General features: G+C 36.7%; 1 protein-coding gene across 8 annotated transcripts in view; it reads left to right on the plus strand.

Moving 5' to 3' along the window:
• Nucleotides 1-15,233, plus strand: part of LOC115212914 (pleckstrin homology domain-containing family H member 2) — a 1,355,391-nt gene that overhangs the window by 1,043,532 nt on the left and 296,626 nt on the right. For all 8 annotated transcript variants that reach the window (XM_036504153.1, XM_036504157.1, XM_036504154.1 and 5 more), the window contains 2 exons: nucleotides 10,687-10,775; nucleotides 11,941-12,021. In XM_036504153.1, coding sequence (XP_036360046.1) covers nucleotides 10,687-10,775; nucleotides 11,941-12,021 — 170 coding nt within the window. The remainder of the gene's footprint in view (nucleotides 1-10,686; nucleotides 10,776-11,940; nucleotides 12,022-15,233) is intronic.

A 15,233-nucleotide genomic window follows, 5' to 3' on the forward strand; every position in this document is an offset into this window, starting at 1 on the left:
TTCAGTTTCCATCTACCAAAACCGCTCACAAGGCTTTAGTTGGCCCAAGGCTATAGTAGAAGACACTCGCCCAAGGTGCCATTCAGCGGAACTGAATCTGGAACCATGTGGTTGTGAAGCAAGCTTCTTACCACACATATACATACATTTATATATATATATATATATGTAAATATATATATATATATATATATATATATATGTAAATACAATACATCACATTATCTGAGATTTATGTACATTATACTGTAGGGTATAATATATATACATATATATATATTACAATATAGTTTTCTGTATACTACTGATACTATAGTGTTGTGTATAGCATGATAAATACTGTTTACCCTGCAGTATAATGTACATAAATCTCAGATTATGTGATATATTGTGGTGTATTGTATTTACACTGTAAAATAGTGTGGTCGTAGTATATATTATCTCTAGAGTTGTATAGCATGCAACACCACCTTTCCAGATGCTGACTGTCTAGAGAACAACTTAAAATATGAGCTAATTTACAAGTGGAACTTCCAATTCCTACAGCTGCTAGACCAGTTTACTGGTACCTTAATAAACAGAGTGTCACTTGTAATAGTAACTGTTCTGAACCATAGTAGAATATAATATATACTATTTATACTGTTGATATTGTAATATACCGTAGTGTATACTGCAATATTCTGTTCTGTTATTCGGATCAAATAAAACCCTTGTCATTGTAACCAACCATATGGTTCCGGGTTCAGTCCCACTGCGTGGCACCTTGGGCAAGTGTCTTCTACTATAGTCTCGTGCCAACCAAAGCCTTATGAGTGGATTTAGTAGACGGAAACTGAAGGAAGCCCATCGTATATATGTATACATGTATGTATGTGTGTGTATATATTTGTGTGTCTGTGTTTGTCCCCCAACATTGCTTGACAACCAATGGTGGTGTGTTTATATCCCTGTAACTTAGCGGTTCGGCAAAAAAAACTAATAGAATAAGTACTAGGCTTCCAAAGAATAAGTCCTGGGGTCGATTTGCTCCAGCATGGCCGCAGTCAAATGACTGAGACAAGTAAAAGAGTAAACTTTATCTTGTCCATATAACCCCTTACCTAATTGCTTATTATCAACAATATAATAACCCTTTCTACTAAAGGCACAAGGCTAGAAATTTTCGGATAGAGTACTAGTCAATTACATTGACTCCAGTACTCAACTGGTACTTAATTTGTTGACCCTGAAAGGATAAAAAGCAAAGTTGACCTCAGTGGTATTTGAACTCAGAATGTAAAGATGGAGGAAATGCCACTAAGCATTTTGCCTGCTGTGCCAACATTTCTGCCAGTTCACTGCCTTATTTATCATTATATAATAGTCTAAGAATACATGATCAACAAGGGGTAATTATACTTGTGTTTTGATGTTGTCATCCGTTCATCTCTCAATTTATCTGCTCTATGCAACATAACGAATTTAATGAGATTATTCTCTACATCTTCCATGCTGCAAAATATTCAAATATTACCTGCAGATACAGAAATTTTCTTCAGTATTACATAAACATACTTTGTACATATAAACTGTTGAATATAAGAAAACTATGAAAACATCCTTGCATTGTCATTCTTGTCTATGCAACCACTTCTCTAATTGCTTATTATCAACGATATGATAATGACCTTCACAAAGTGTTGCTAAAAGGAAAATTGCAGTGTTTAAAAATTATGAGAAACACTGCTCTAAAAAAATAATATTCCTTAGAGTGTAGATATGCCATAATATACATCTGGAAGATCCTGGAAGGACTTGTCCCAAACTTTGGCATCGAGAGTTACACAAATACTAGAACTAGGCACCACTGCATAGTGCCAAGGACTCCAAATTTGCCATCAAGATGTAGGACAAGATACTGTGATAGCCTGGGCTTCAGAGGTCCACAGTTCTTCAATATCCTCCCAAAGGACCTGAGAGACCTGCATGGGGTGGATGCAGATGTCTTTAAAATAAAGCTTGACCTCGTCCTGTCAGGTGTCCCAGATGAATCAACTTCATGGCAGGAGGTACAGATGAGGACAGCTGCATCAAACTCTCTCATGCACCAAATGACAATTGCTAAAAAAGCATTTGTGAAGTAAAATCATGTAGCAATACTGAATGGTGGTGCCACAGCATGGCCACAGCTCGTGAGCTGAAACTAAATGAAATGAAATGAAATGATACCCAACAAAAGTAACACAATACAAATCTCTGTTAGTCCCAGAAAGATGGTTCTGCAATTTCTTGCTAATCAACCTGCACAAATGATTTGTTTATAGTGATCAAATGTATGTGCTGTATATTAGTTCACTCCCTCCATCAAATCAATGTTGCTTGAACAGCTGCATGGTATTACCACATGTCAGGTGTCAAAGTGATCATAGAGCAACAAGAAATGAAGAGTTTTACTCAAAAACACAATGCACCACCTTGTGCAGGAACTGAAACCATGATCTCTCAGTTGTGAATGCAACACCTTAACCACTAGGCCATGCACCCTCACATAACCCAATACATATTTTACATAATAACTAAGCAACAAAAATATTATTCATGAATTTGTTTTGCAAGATTCCTGATTTGAAATCATGTGTTGAAATAGATATTGTTATATTTTGGGATGGTCATTTTTTTCTTGCCAAATAAACACACATACTATGTATTCACCCTTCACTCACTTATTATTGGGATCTTTTCAGTTTGAACAGCAGTTTTTAACATAATTTCTAGGTAACTAAAAAATTTTAAACTTCGTATACTGGTAGAATGTGTTTATAAAACATCTTTTTCTCTAAGCTTTATTGAGAAAATTCTATAGTTTGTAAGATATTTGTTGTTTTTTTTCTTCAATTTCTGCAATTTCAACCAATCACTGACATCTATTGAGGTAAAAAATATTCTGTGCCGTATGAATATGTCCCTCGTTTAAGAAACAGATTGGGTTTATTTACATTTGTGAAGAAAAAAAGATACCCTTCTCCCCACCCCTAACCCTAACCCTAAAATAGATTGAAATGCAATAGATCGATACTAGGGTCATAATTATGGGTGATAATTTCATATGACACCGCTAGAAAAAACTACCGTTCAAACCGAAAAGATCCTATTATTGTTCTTATTTTATCTGCTATGTCCATTGTCTGGAAATCTTTTGTTACACATCTGTGACTTCTTCAGCAACTCTTCCATCCACGTGTTTCCTACTGTTCTGTTTACTCCATATGTTTCCTCTTGTTCTGTTTACTCCTGTTCTGTTTAGAATAGACTAAACACAACAGAAGGAAACATGTGGATAAAAGAGTTACTGAAGAGGTCACAGATGTGTGATGAAAGATTTCCTGACAATGGACATAAGATAAATTAAAACAATAATAAATGAGTGAAGAACAAATATATATATAGTGTGTGTGTGTATATTTGGCAAGACAAAAGAAAAAACAACAACCATCTGAAATATAACACAACCCACAGAATACTTATTCTACACAGCAAACAGGCAAAAACACAAAAACATCACCAAAAACAACAAAAGCAAAGCATGTAATGCACAAATACAACTTTACATTTTGATAGACAAAGCTGCACACATCTCAAAAAGCTTAAAAAGCTCAAAAAAGTGGCAATGCCCCAAGTGGCACAGCAGAAATACTGATAAAAACATAATGATGATAACACCACCATCTCATCGTTATATCACAAATCTTCTGCTTGTTGTGATGAGCTGTACATGTCCTTGGTACCTATTTACAAATTGTGAAGGTGTGTGGTCGAGTGGTTAGGGTATTTGGCTTACAATCATAAGGTGGTGAGTTCGATTCCTGGTGGAACATTGTGTCCTTGAGCAAGACACTTTATTTCATGTTGCTCCACTCCACTCAGCTGGTAAAAATGAGTTGAACCTGTGTTTCCAAGGGCCAGCTTTGTCACATTCTGTATTATGCAGAATCTCTCTTAGAACTACATTAAGGGCATGCATGTCTGTGAAGTACTCAGCCACTTGCATGTTAATTTAACAAGTAGGCTCTTCCATTAATCAGGTCATCTGGAATCTGAAAGAATATGATTTTATTTACAAAAACAAGACCTGCGCCAGTGAATCACCACCACCACCACCAACAACACCACTACCAACACCAATACCACCACCAACACTACCACCACTACTACCACCACCACCACCACCACCAACACCACTACCAACACCAATACCACCACCAACACTACCACCACTACTACCACCACCACCACCACCACCAACACCACTACCAACACCAATACCACAACCAACACTACCACCACTACTACCACCACCACACCACCACCACCACCACCACCAACACCACTACCAACACCAATACCACCACCACACTACCACCACTACTACCACCACCACCACCACCACCAACACCACTACCAACACCAATACCACCACCAACACTACCACCACTACTACCACCACCACCATCATCATCATCATCATTTAGCATCTGCCTTCCATACAGGCATGGGTTGAATGATTTAACAGGGGCTGATCTAGTAGAAGACTACCCCAGGCTACTGTGTTTAGGCATGGTTTTTACGGCTGGATGCTCTTCCTAACTCCAACCACTCTGCAGAGTGGACTGAGTGCTTTTTACATGACACCAGCACAAGCGAGGTCAGTTTTGGCATGGTTTTTACAGCTGGATGTCCTTCCAAATGCCAACCACTTCAGTGTGGACTTGATACTTTTTACATGGCTACATGGCACTGGCACCAGTAGGGCCATCAAGTAACTTACAAGACAAGGAATTTTGAGAGGGGATGGAGAATTGGAGGAGGTGATCTTGTGTCAGACAATGAAAGGTTAGAGTCTGACAGAGAGACAAAGAGGCGGAAACAGGTGTCTTGCTAAATTAATAATTATTTCTAATGTCAAAGCAGAATGCTGAAGAGAGTAATAGTTGCTTTAAGGTCTCTAACTAAGATAATGACAACATTGCTATCATTACTGCAGAATGAAGTAGTGAGTTACTTTATGGTTTATATGCAGCATGCTACTTGTAATAACAAGACCATTGCTATTAACATAGCAGAATGAACGAAACAATTTCTTTAGGGTCTTTAACCAAGGAATTGCACACTGTAATGATGTCAACATCACTAGGTTTACTTTAAGGCTTATAAGGTTTATTTAAGGCTTATATCTAGCATGTTATTTGTGATAATAGGGCCATTGCTGTTTTAATTTCTCGACCAGTCAATGCATTGTGTTCTGTTTACTCCATATGTTTCCTCTTGTTCTGTTTACTCCTGTTCTGTTTAGAATAGACTAAACACAACAGAAGGAAACATGTGGATAAAAGAGTTACTGAAGAGGTCACAGATGTGTGATGAAAGAGTAAAACACTTCATTTTATGTTACGCTGGTCCATTCAGCTGGTAAAAATTAGTAATCCTGCGATGGACCAGTGCCCCATCCAGGGAAGAATGTATTCATCAGAGAAATAGGGAAACCGGCCCTATACCCCTTACAGAGTAATGTGGTGAAGTATCAGGGCTCAGTGATCTAAACAATTACTTTAAGGTATATTTCTGATAGGTTACTGCCAATAATATGCTCAATGTTAATTCCGGCAAGGTTGACTTTGCTTTTCATTCTTTCAGGGTCGATAAATAAAGTACCAGTTGTGTATTGCAGTCGATCTAATTGACTGGTCCCCTCCCCCAAAATTTCAGGCCTTGTGTCCAGAGTAGGAAAGAATGTGCTCAATATTTATGTCAGGGCACCGTGAGTGACGTAGATATCTACTTTAGAGTCTATATTCAATAAGTCACAGCTGATAGCAAAGCCATTGCTATTTTCATGGCTGACTGTTGGTTATTTAGGCCTGTGACTTATAAGATACTGTATCAATGACAAGTTATCGCCATAGTGACAGTAGCAGAGTGATAAGGATAGAACATCTGTTGAAGTGTTTTTTAATTTTGAGTTTACATGCTGTAATAACTAGGCCATTTGTCTTGTCATTGCAGATGTCTGCAAACATAATGTCAATTACCTCAAGATATTTTAGCAACAGGTTATTGGCCTAATGATGAGACATGTGGATTTGGAATATTTTATTGCTGTTGAAAATTATCTTTGTTTCTCAAAGAACACTTGCATTGTTTTGATGTGTTTTTGCAGTCATATCCTCTTAATATAGTCTTTGTACTTCATTCCGGGAGATGTGGTTATATATGTAGTCTATGCCATTCCCAGTTGTGACATTTCAATTCTTTTTATTGTCATACACAGTATATCTAGGAGTACAGGAACCAATGCATTCACCTTTTTGTAGGCATGACTGTGTGGTTAAGAATCTTGCTTTGCAACTATGTGGTTTTTGGTTCAGTCCTACAGCATGACACCTTGGGCATCTGTCTTCTATGGTCAACCAATACTTTATGAGTGAATTAGGAAGATGGAAACTGTGTGTGTGCATGCATGTGTGTTTGTCTGTGTTTTTGTTCTCCACCACCACTACCATCGCTAGCAACCACTGTTGGTTTGTTTACATCCTTGTAATTTAGCAGTTCAGCAAGAGAGAGACTGATAGAATAAGTACTGGAGACTGATAAAACAACTACTTGTGTTAGTTTGTTCAACAAGCATGGCTGTAATCCAATGATCAAAATAAGCAAAAGATAAAAAAAAATAAAGTAGGATATGATATGAGAGGTGTTTAGCTGCTATTTCTCGGGTGTTAAACAACAGCAAAGAATATTTTTTAGTAATATATAACACATTTAATTAGACTGAAACCAGAGTTGTTCTTAATCAACAAAATCTGATTCTCATTATGTTCTTGTAGCAGAAATGACAATTCATATTCTTAACATTTTGGTATTCATCGTTAATAAAGATAACATTTGGGTTATTTTGATCAGTTTACTCAAAGAAACTAGGAAATATCTTCAATGTGTTTTGAGCGCTTATTTTTTATCTTTTATTTGTTACTTGTTTCAGTCATGAGACTGTGGCCATGCTGGAGCACCACCTTGAAGAATTTTTTGTTAGTTGAATGAATCAACCCCAGGACTTATTATTTTTCTTAAGCCTGGTACTTATTCTATCAGTGTCTTTTGACAAACCGCTAAGTTATGAGGACATAAACTAAACACAACACCATTGGTTGTCCAGCAGTAGTGAGAGACAAACACAGACACATGCACACATATATATGCACATGCATGCATATGCACACACACACACATATCATAGACTTCTTCCAGTTTCCATCTACCAAATCACACGCAAGGCTATTGTAGAACACCTTTGCCCAAGGTGCCATGCAGTGGGACTGAACCCAGAACCATATAGTTGGGAAAACCTGAGCTCTTCTTGTAATTCCTTTTCGTAAAGTAGCTAGTTAAGCCCACTCTGCTTTGTAAAGAAGTAGCCTCTATGTGGTTGTTCAGTCTGCTAGAAATAACATCCAAATCACTTTCATATCACACTCTGCCATATTAAAGAAGGAAGGATATATTTGCTGATGATCAGGTATGGCTGTGCAGCAAATTGAACAAAAATCTTGTATTATATCCCCAGACCAAGCAATGCTTTCTGAGTGAATTTGCTATACAGAAGCAACTATGTGGAAGCTTGTTGTGTGTGTGTGTGTGTGTGTGGTGTGTGTGTGTATGAGACCTTTGGTGATATGCCATGCTCGAGAAGACTCACCAAGCCAAGTGAAATTGTAGTTGTGGCTGAAGCCCAGTGTTACATAACTGGCACCCATGCTGGTGGCATGTAAAAAGCACCTACTACAATCTTGGAGTGGTTGGCATTAGGAAGAGCATCCAGCTGTAGAAACTGCCAAATCAGATAGGAACCTGGTGCAGCTCTCCAGCTTGCCAGTTTCAGTCAAGCCGTCTAACCCATGCCAGCATGGAAAGCAGATGTTAAATGATGATGACGATGATGATGATGGTCACACACACACACACACACACATGCAAACACACACACACAAGGAAAGGAAATGACACAGGATAAACAGGTTATGTTATGAACTTCATTAGCTTACAGTTGTTTCTGCTATAAGATGCAGTGGACTCATTGTTGTCAAATGTGTCTGGAAATTTGAAATACATGTATTTAGATGAAGCATAATTAAACTGGAGATTTAGTTACAAAATGTTTTTTATTATAGCATCATAGATTATATAACTTTTACACATGTTTCACTAGCACATACTAGTATCTCTGTGGTGGTTGTTATATAGGCAGTTGCATAAACACCCAATAATATCAGATCATTAGACTAACAATTACCTCATAGTACACTAATAAACACTAGTGAAACACAAAGATAATGTAATTTATGGTGTTATAATAAAAAAAATTTAAAGTTTTATTCTGCTTAAATATAAATTCAGAACTGGAGGAATCTATTGAGGATCCAGGTCAATAACAAGTAAATAATTCAAAGGAAATCTGGTGGTAAAAGAAAGATAAAAATAAATGTAATGTAAATATAGGCGCAGGAGTGGCTATATAGGCGCAGGAGTGGCTGTGTGGTAAGTAGCTTGCTTACCAACCACATGGTTCCGGGTTCAGTCCCACTGCGTGACATCTTGGGCAAGTGTCTTCTGCTATAGCCCCGGGCCGACCAATGCCTTGTGAGTGGATTTGGTAGATGGAAACTGAAAGAAGCCTGTCATATATATGTATGTGTGTGTATATGTTTGTGTGTTGTGTTTGTCCCCCAAGCATTGCTTGACAACCGATGCTGGTGTGTTTACGTCCCCGTCACTTAGCGGTTCGGCAAAAGAGACCGATAGAATAAGTACTGGGCTTACAAAGAATAAGTCCCGGGGTCGATTTGCTTGACTAAAGGCGGTGCTCCAGCATGGCCACAGTCAAATGACTGAAACAAGTAAAAGAGTAAAAGAGTAAAGAGGGAGAGTGTAAATATAGTTACCACTAGGAAAGTAAATTATTGATCTTTTGGGCTCAAGCTTTTGATCAAGTTTGACAAAAGGGAATGTTCTGTGTACAGTTCTACAGTGGAGGCACATGGCCTAGTGGTTAGAGCAGTGGAGTCGTGGTCGAGGGACCGTGGGTTCGAATCTCAGACTAGGCAATGTGTGCGTTTATGGGTGAAACACCTAAGCTCCATGCAGCTCCGGCAGAAAGTAATGGCGAACTTCTGCTGACTCTTCTGCCACAACTTTCTCTCACTCTTTCCTCCTGCATCTTGCAGCTCATCTGCGACGGACCGGTGTCCCGTCCAGGTGAGGAAACTATACGCAAAGGAACTGGGAAACTGGCCCTTATGTGCCAGGCATGGCTTGAGAAGGAACAAACGCTAACAGTTCTACAGGAATCATAGTATTAGTGGATGAATGGAGTGGGTAGATGAATGACCATAGGATTGCACCTAGAAAGTTCCCTCCGAGGCACAAGTCCAGGCAAGGTTATTTATGAAAGACCAGAAGTTGCCCATGCATACCAGCCCTTCATCTCCATGCCACCGATGTTATCCAAAGGAAAAGCAAAGGCCAATATAGCTTGGAACCAATGACGCCGCAATTCCTTTCTACAGCTGAGTGAACTGGAGCAAAATGAAATAAAGTGTCTTGTTCAAGAGCGCAACACACAGCCTGGTTCAGAAATCAAACTCACTACCTCATGATTGTGAACCCAATGCTCTAACCACTGAGCCATACCCTTTTAGTGGGTAGATTAGATAGGTGTATATATTTTGTATGATACTGGATGATGGGCAGAAATGTTGAATAGGAGTAAAACAAAATACTGACTTCATGTAAACATTACCTGATGTGTGTATGTATGTATGTATGTATGTATGTATGTATGTATGTATGTATGTATGTATGTATGTATGTATATGTATGTATGTATGTATGTATATATATATATATATACATATATATAATATATATATATATAATATACATATATATATATATATATATATATATATACATATATATATATATATATATATATATTATATATATATATAATATATATATATATATTATATATATATATATACATATACATATATATATATATATATATATATATATATATACATATACATATACATATATATATATATTATATATATATATATATATATATATACATACCGGAGTAAACACATAAATGTGAAACAAGGTGGAAAAAAAGAGTACTCAAATACCAGTGGTAGAGTAATATGCTTTATTTAAAGCAGCAGAAAATTCTACAAAACCTGTTACTCTGAGTTTCGCGTTGCCGTTCATCAGACAGTTTTGTCCGATGAACGGCAACGCGAAACTCAGAGTAACAGGTTTTGTAGAATTTTCTGCTACTTTAAATAAAGTATATATATATATATATATATATATGATATATATGTGTATGATATAATATATTTGGTTAAAGAGAGATGGAAGATGGAATATACAAGAATGTTTGTTAATCACTACAATTTTTTCAACAACCTCTAGCATCTCTCTTTAATCAAATACATAACACATATTGTGAAAGTGATGGTGCTTTACCAGTAAACTACCAGGTTTAAACTGCTTGTTTTCCTATCTAATTACTATGATATAATATATACGTGTGTGTGTATATATATTTAAATGTATTTTTCTCCTTTTATTATCATTCTACAGTAATAAATAAAGTCGTCAAAAGACAAGCAAGCAGTTATCTATTAGACCAAGTGGACTCAAAAGCTATCGTACGAGGATGGTTGACAAAGGTAGGTTTTTTATTTTTCACATTTACCAAAAGAAATATCATGAAGCATAGTGGAAACAGCTGTGAAATGACTGCTCCTTTTTTTTCCGATTCTTTAAACTACATGAGACTAACACAAATATCGCTACATTCTATTTCCATTTTCCCCACAAATGCTTGTTCTTTTGCTTGGGTAAGTTACCAGTAATGTCCTGTTAATTAGGATAGTCAGATAACAATGTCATGTCAGAACTATGCATATGCATATTATCATGAGTGGCTGAACAATTTATATTTCATTTCATTCCTCTATAAGTTCAAATACTTTGTTTCTTGTTTTGCAGGGATTGTTAAAATGCATACCAGTAATACACTAAAATCAGTACAATTTACTGTGTCACTCTTAAAATTTACTGTGTCACTATTAGCCACATATCTACTGAAAATAAATATTATTTATCATGAAAGTAGCTCAATGTATTCTCTTATTTACTGTTTTACTGCAGAGACTTTCTCAGGTTTACCTTGATTGTGTGGACCTATTATGAAAGACATCTCAGCCTTGACTATCCTCTCTTTTTAGAGGTTATTAACCCTTTAGTATTTAAACTGGCCATATCCGGCCAAAATAGTTTATCTGTTTTATGTTCAAACTGACCAGATCCAGGCCCTCACACCTGCTCTACAATGTTATTCTACATGAAGTAATTACACCATCAAGATCTTGATGCTTAATTCAAATCAATGGGAATCAATAAGCATTATGTTTGATAGAATAATCTGAACACTAAAGGGTTAATCCAATCTTGTGTTAATCAAAATTTCCTTCCTTGTTGAAGTTGGTAGTGTTTGAGTTGAGGAGTATCTGGTTGTTATTTCTAGCAGACTGAGCAACCACATACAAGGCGGGTACTGAAAAGTTTCTGGCTTTAAGGGTATCATGAATGGCCTGGTTGAGTTTTTTTGCAGGGCTTAGAAAAAACTGAAAGACCGCTGCAATAAGTGTGTGAATCTGAGAGGGGAATATGTTGGATAGAATCATAATTAACTGATCCTCCTGTATTTTCTTATACCCAAAGCCAGGATCTTTTCAACACCCTCTCGTAGATAGTCTCTCATTGACTTAATCTAACGGCTGTTGTTCTCAATGTCATTGTTGTTTAACCTTCCTTCTTCTGCTATTTCAGGTTAAGAATGGTATGACTAGACGTTGTTGGTGTATCCTGCTGGGTCGATATTTCCTTTACTACAAGACTCCCACAGATAAGGTCAGTATAAATTCAACAGCTTAGTCCTCTCCTGTCTAGTACCAGTTACAACATGCCCCTGTTATATGGTTTTTACCTGTCGTCACTTTTACTATAAAAAGTGACATTGTATTTCGTGAGAAAAATATAACTTAACAAGATCAATGTGCAAAATTAACCAAAGTTCAAAATCCAAATCTATTGTGAGCTGACAGAATTGATAGCATGATGGGCAAAATGCTTAATGGCAATAACAACACTGAACACCTTTTTGATCTCCATGTGTCTAACACACGTGGACATGCCCACAAAGTCAGAAAACAACACAGCTCCCATGACTTTCGGAAACATTTCTTCACACTCAGAGTTGCTGAAGCATGGAATAAACTGCCTGCGTCAGTTGTTGACTGCCATGACACTGCATCCTTTAAGGCCCTCATGCTTTCCGAAATCCGTCGAAACTACACCTGATTATATATACACTTTCGATGAGTTGTAGTGCACCTGAGCACTGTACACAATGTTTATTATTATTATTATTATTATTATTATTATGTTACAAAGTAACAGTAAATTTAATTGGATGACTTCTCTTCAGAAATGAATGGCATTGTGTGAATGCTATCATTAATGCAATGGACAGAATGCATAGCAACATTTCTTCCAGTTCTGTATGTTCTGAGTTCAAATTCCACTGATGTCAATTTTACCTTTCATCCTTTTGGGGGTCAATAAAATAATTACCAGGTGAATACTGGGGTCGATGTAATTGACTGACACCCTCACCTGAACTTGCCTCATGCCAAAGAGAAATTAGCCTTTTGTCTGATTGGAGTTCGTAAAACAAAGTAATAGTCACAGCCTGGTGCAAATTTAACTGGATAATTTCTCCTCACAAATTTACGGCTTTGTGCAAATGCAATCACTAAATCCATGGAGAAAATGCTTGGCAACATTTTTTCCTAGCTCTGTATGTTCTAAGTTCAAATTCCACTGAGATGGACTTTGCCTTTCAGGGTCAGTAAAATTGGTACCAGTTGAATACTGGGGTTGATGTAAATGACTTACCTTTTCCCTCAAACTTACTGGCCTTGTGCCAAAATTTGAAACCAATGTCTTATAAGAGAAGCAATTCTTGAACAAATTTTCAAATGAAAATTTTGTAATCCAAGCTTTTCGGTTGGATTTCCAATAAACTAACAAGAAAAACTTGCTGAACTCTTTAAAGAGTATTTTGATCAATAGATCAATATTTGTTTTATTTTAAATCACTGGCAGCCAAATGTTAGACAATCGATAAATACTTTGAACCCTAGTTGTTTCACCAAGTAAGTTGGGCTAATCTTTATATATAAAAGTCAAGTTGTGTGTCTGTCTCCTACGATTTAGATTCCTAACTACTCCCACATTTTGTGGTGCAGTTTAACTAAAACCGGGTATCTTATAGTCGTGATTCATATCGAGCCCTTCTGGGTATTAGCGCGCGTCTGCAATGAGTCTACGATTTAAAAAAAATTTACCATAATTTTTTTCCATTTTAATGCAATTTTTCGCTATTATATAAGGGAAGTAACTCTCTAAAAATGTCTATGATGAGTCAACGATTTTAAAAAAATTTACCATCATTTTGTTTCCATTTTTAATGCATTTTTTTGCTAGTTTTTGGTTATAACTCTCTAAAAATGCTTATATAGTTATTTCCCTTACAAACCCAAGCAACGCCGGGCGATACTGCTAGTTATTACTAAAACAATCCTGTTTTATCAACATATATGTGTTACAAAGATAGTAACAACTATCTTTGACCCTTTTTTTTTTTTTTGTTCTCAGTTCTGTGGAATATCTGACTGTTGCTCTATTGTTCACATTTGCACTTTTCTAAACAGCCCTAACATTATAAATCCTTGATAATTCTCTTAACCTGTTGAATCTTCTAGATCTTCCAGAAAATGTTTCATTAGTTTATTCTTGGATTATTTCAGTTTTCCCATTTCCAATATTTTTGGATTGCTATAAATAGACTGACAGATTTTAAGGGCTATTTGACTCCAAAGAATGCGTTTATGATTGTCCCTTTTTATGCAAATTGGCATTCAACAACCCCCTTTTAATCCTTGCAGTGCTTCTGTTTATTTGTTTAGAAATTCTATGATGAAATGGTGCTTTGTTTCTGTTCTTTATAAAACTTCATGTTCATTATCCTCCTCTTCCTCCTCCTCCTCCCCTCCTCCTCCTCCTCCCCTCCTCCTCCTCCTCATCATCATCATCATCATTTAGCATCTGCTTTCCATGCTGGCATGGGCTAGACAGTTTGACTGGAACTGGTGGACCAGAGAGCTGCATCAAGTTCCAGTCTAATTTGGCATAGTTTCTACAGCACGATAGCTTGGTCTCAGCCAATTTTAGCTTTGGTAGTGCTAGAGTTACCTTTAGCACATCTTAGTACTTTAACACCTTATACTAGTTCTTTTAGAAATCAACTCATGATAATAAATTAAGAGTTTGGAAATACAGCAGCTTGTCTGATATTGCTCACTATTCATTGATACCATGCATGCATACACGCATGCACGTACGCAAACTCAAAATGTAAAGATGGACAAAATACCCCTAATGATTCTGCCAGCTCGCTGCCTTATCTGAAAATAAATATCAATTACTTTAACCCTTTAGTGTTCAGATTATTCTATCAAACATAATACCTATTGATTCCCATTGATTTGAATTAATCATGCATTATTTCATATCTTCAAGATCTTGATGGTGCAATTACTTAATGTAGAATAACATTGTAGAGTAGGTGTGAGGGCCTGGATCTGGTCAGTTTGAACATAAAACAGATTAAATATTTTGGCCGGATATGGCCGGTTTAAATACTAAAGGGTTAAAGTGTTTTTGGCAGAATATAGGGAGATTATTAACATGAGACCAACTTCATACAGAAACTAGTCTGATCCAAAAGTAGCAGGTGAAAATAATGTCCACTGCTTAAACTGATTGGCTGCACAGACCGTAAATTCGTAATCTGCACAGTTGACTTTGATAGGACTCAACGATAAGGACTGGGTTACTGGAAGTTGAATTTTGGTGCACAAAGATTATAGGAGCCAGATTAGCAACCTAGTAAAGTGACAATTTACTGAGAGGACTTTTGGGCCAGGGGTATATTATGGTTAATTTTCAAAATTCCGGCACTACCAAAGCTAAAATAGGCTGAGACCATGCTATCATGC

The sequence above is a fragment of the Octopus sinensis genome, linkage group LG6 (genome assembly GCF_006345805.1).
Source record: "Octopus sinensis linkage group LG6, ASM634580v1, whole genome shotgun sequence".
NCBI lineage: Eukaryota > Metazoa > Mollusca > Cephalopoda > Octopoda > Octopodidae > Octopus > Octopus sinensis.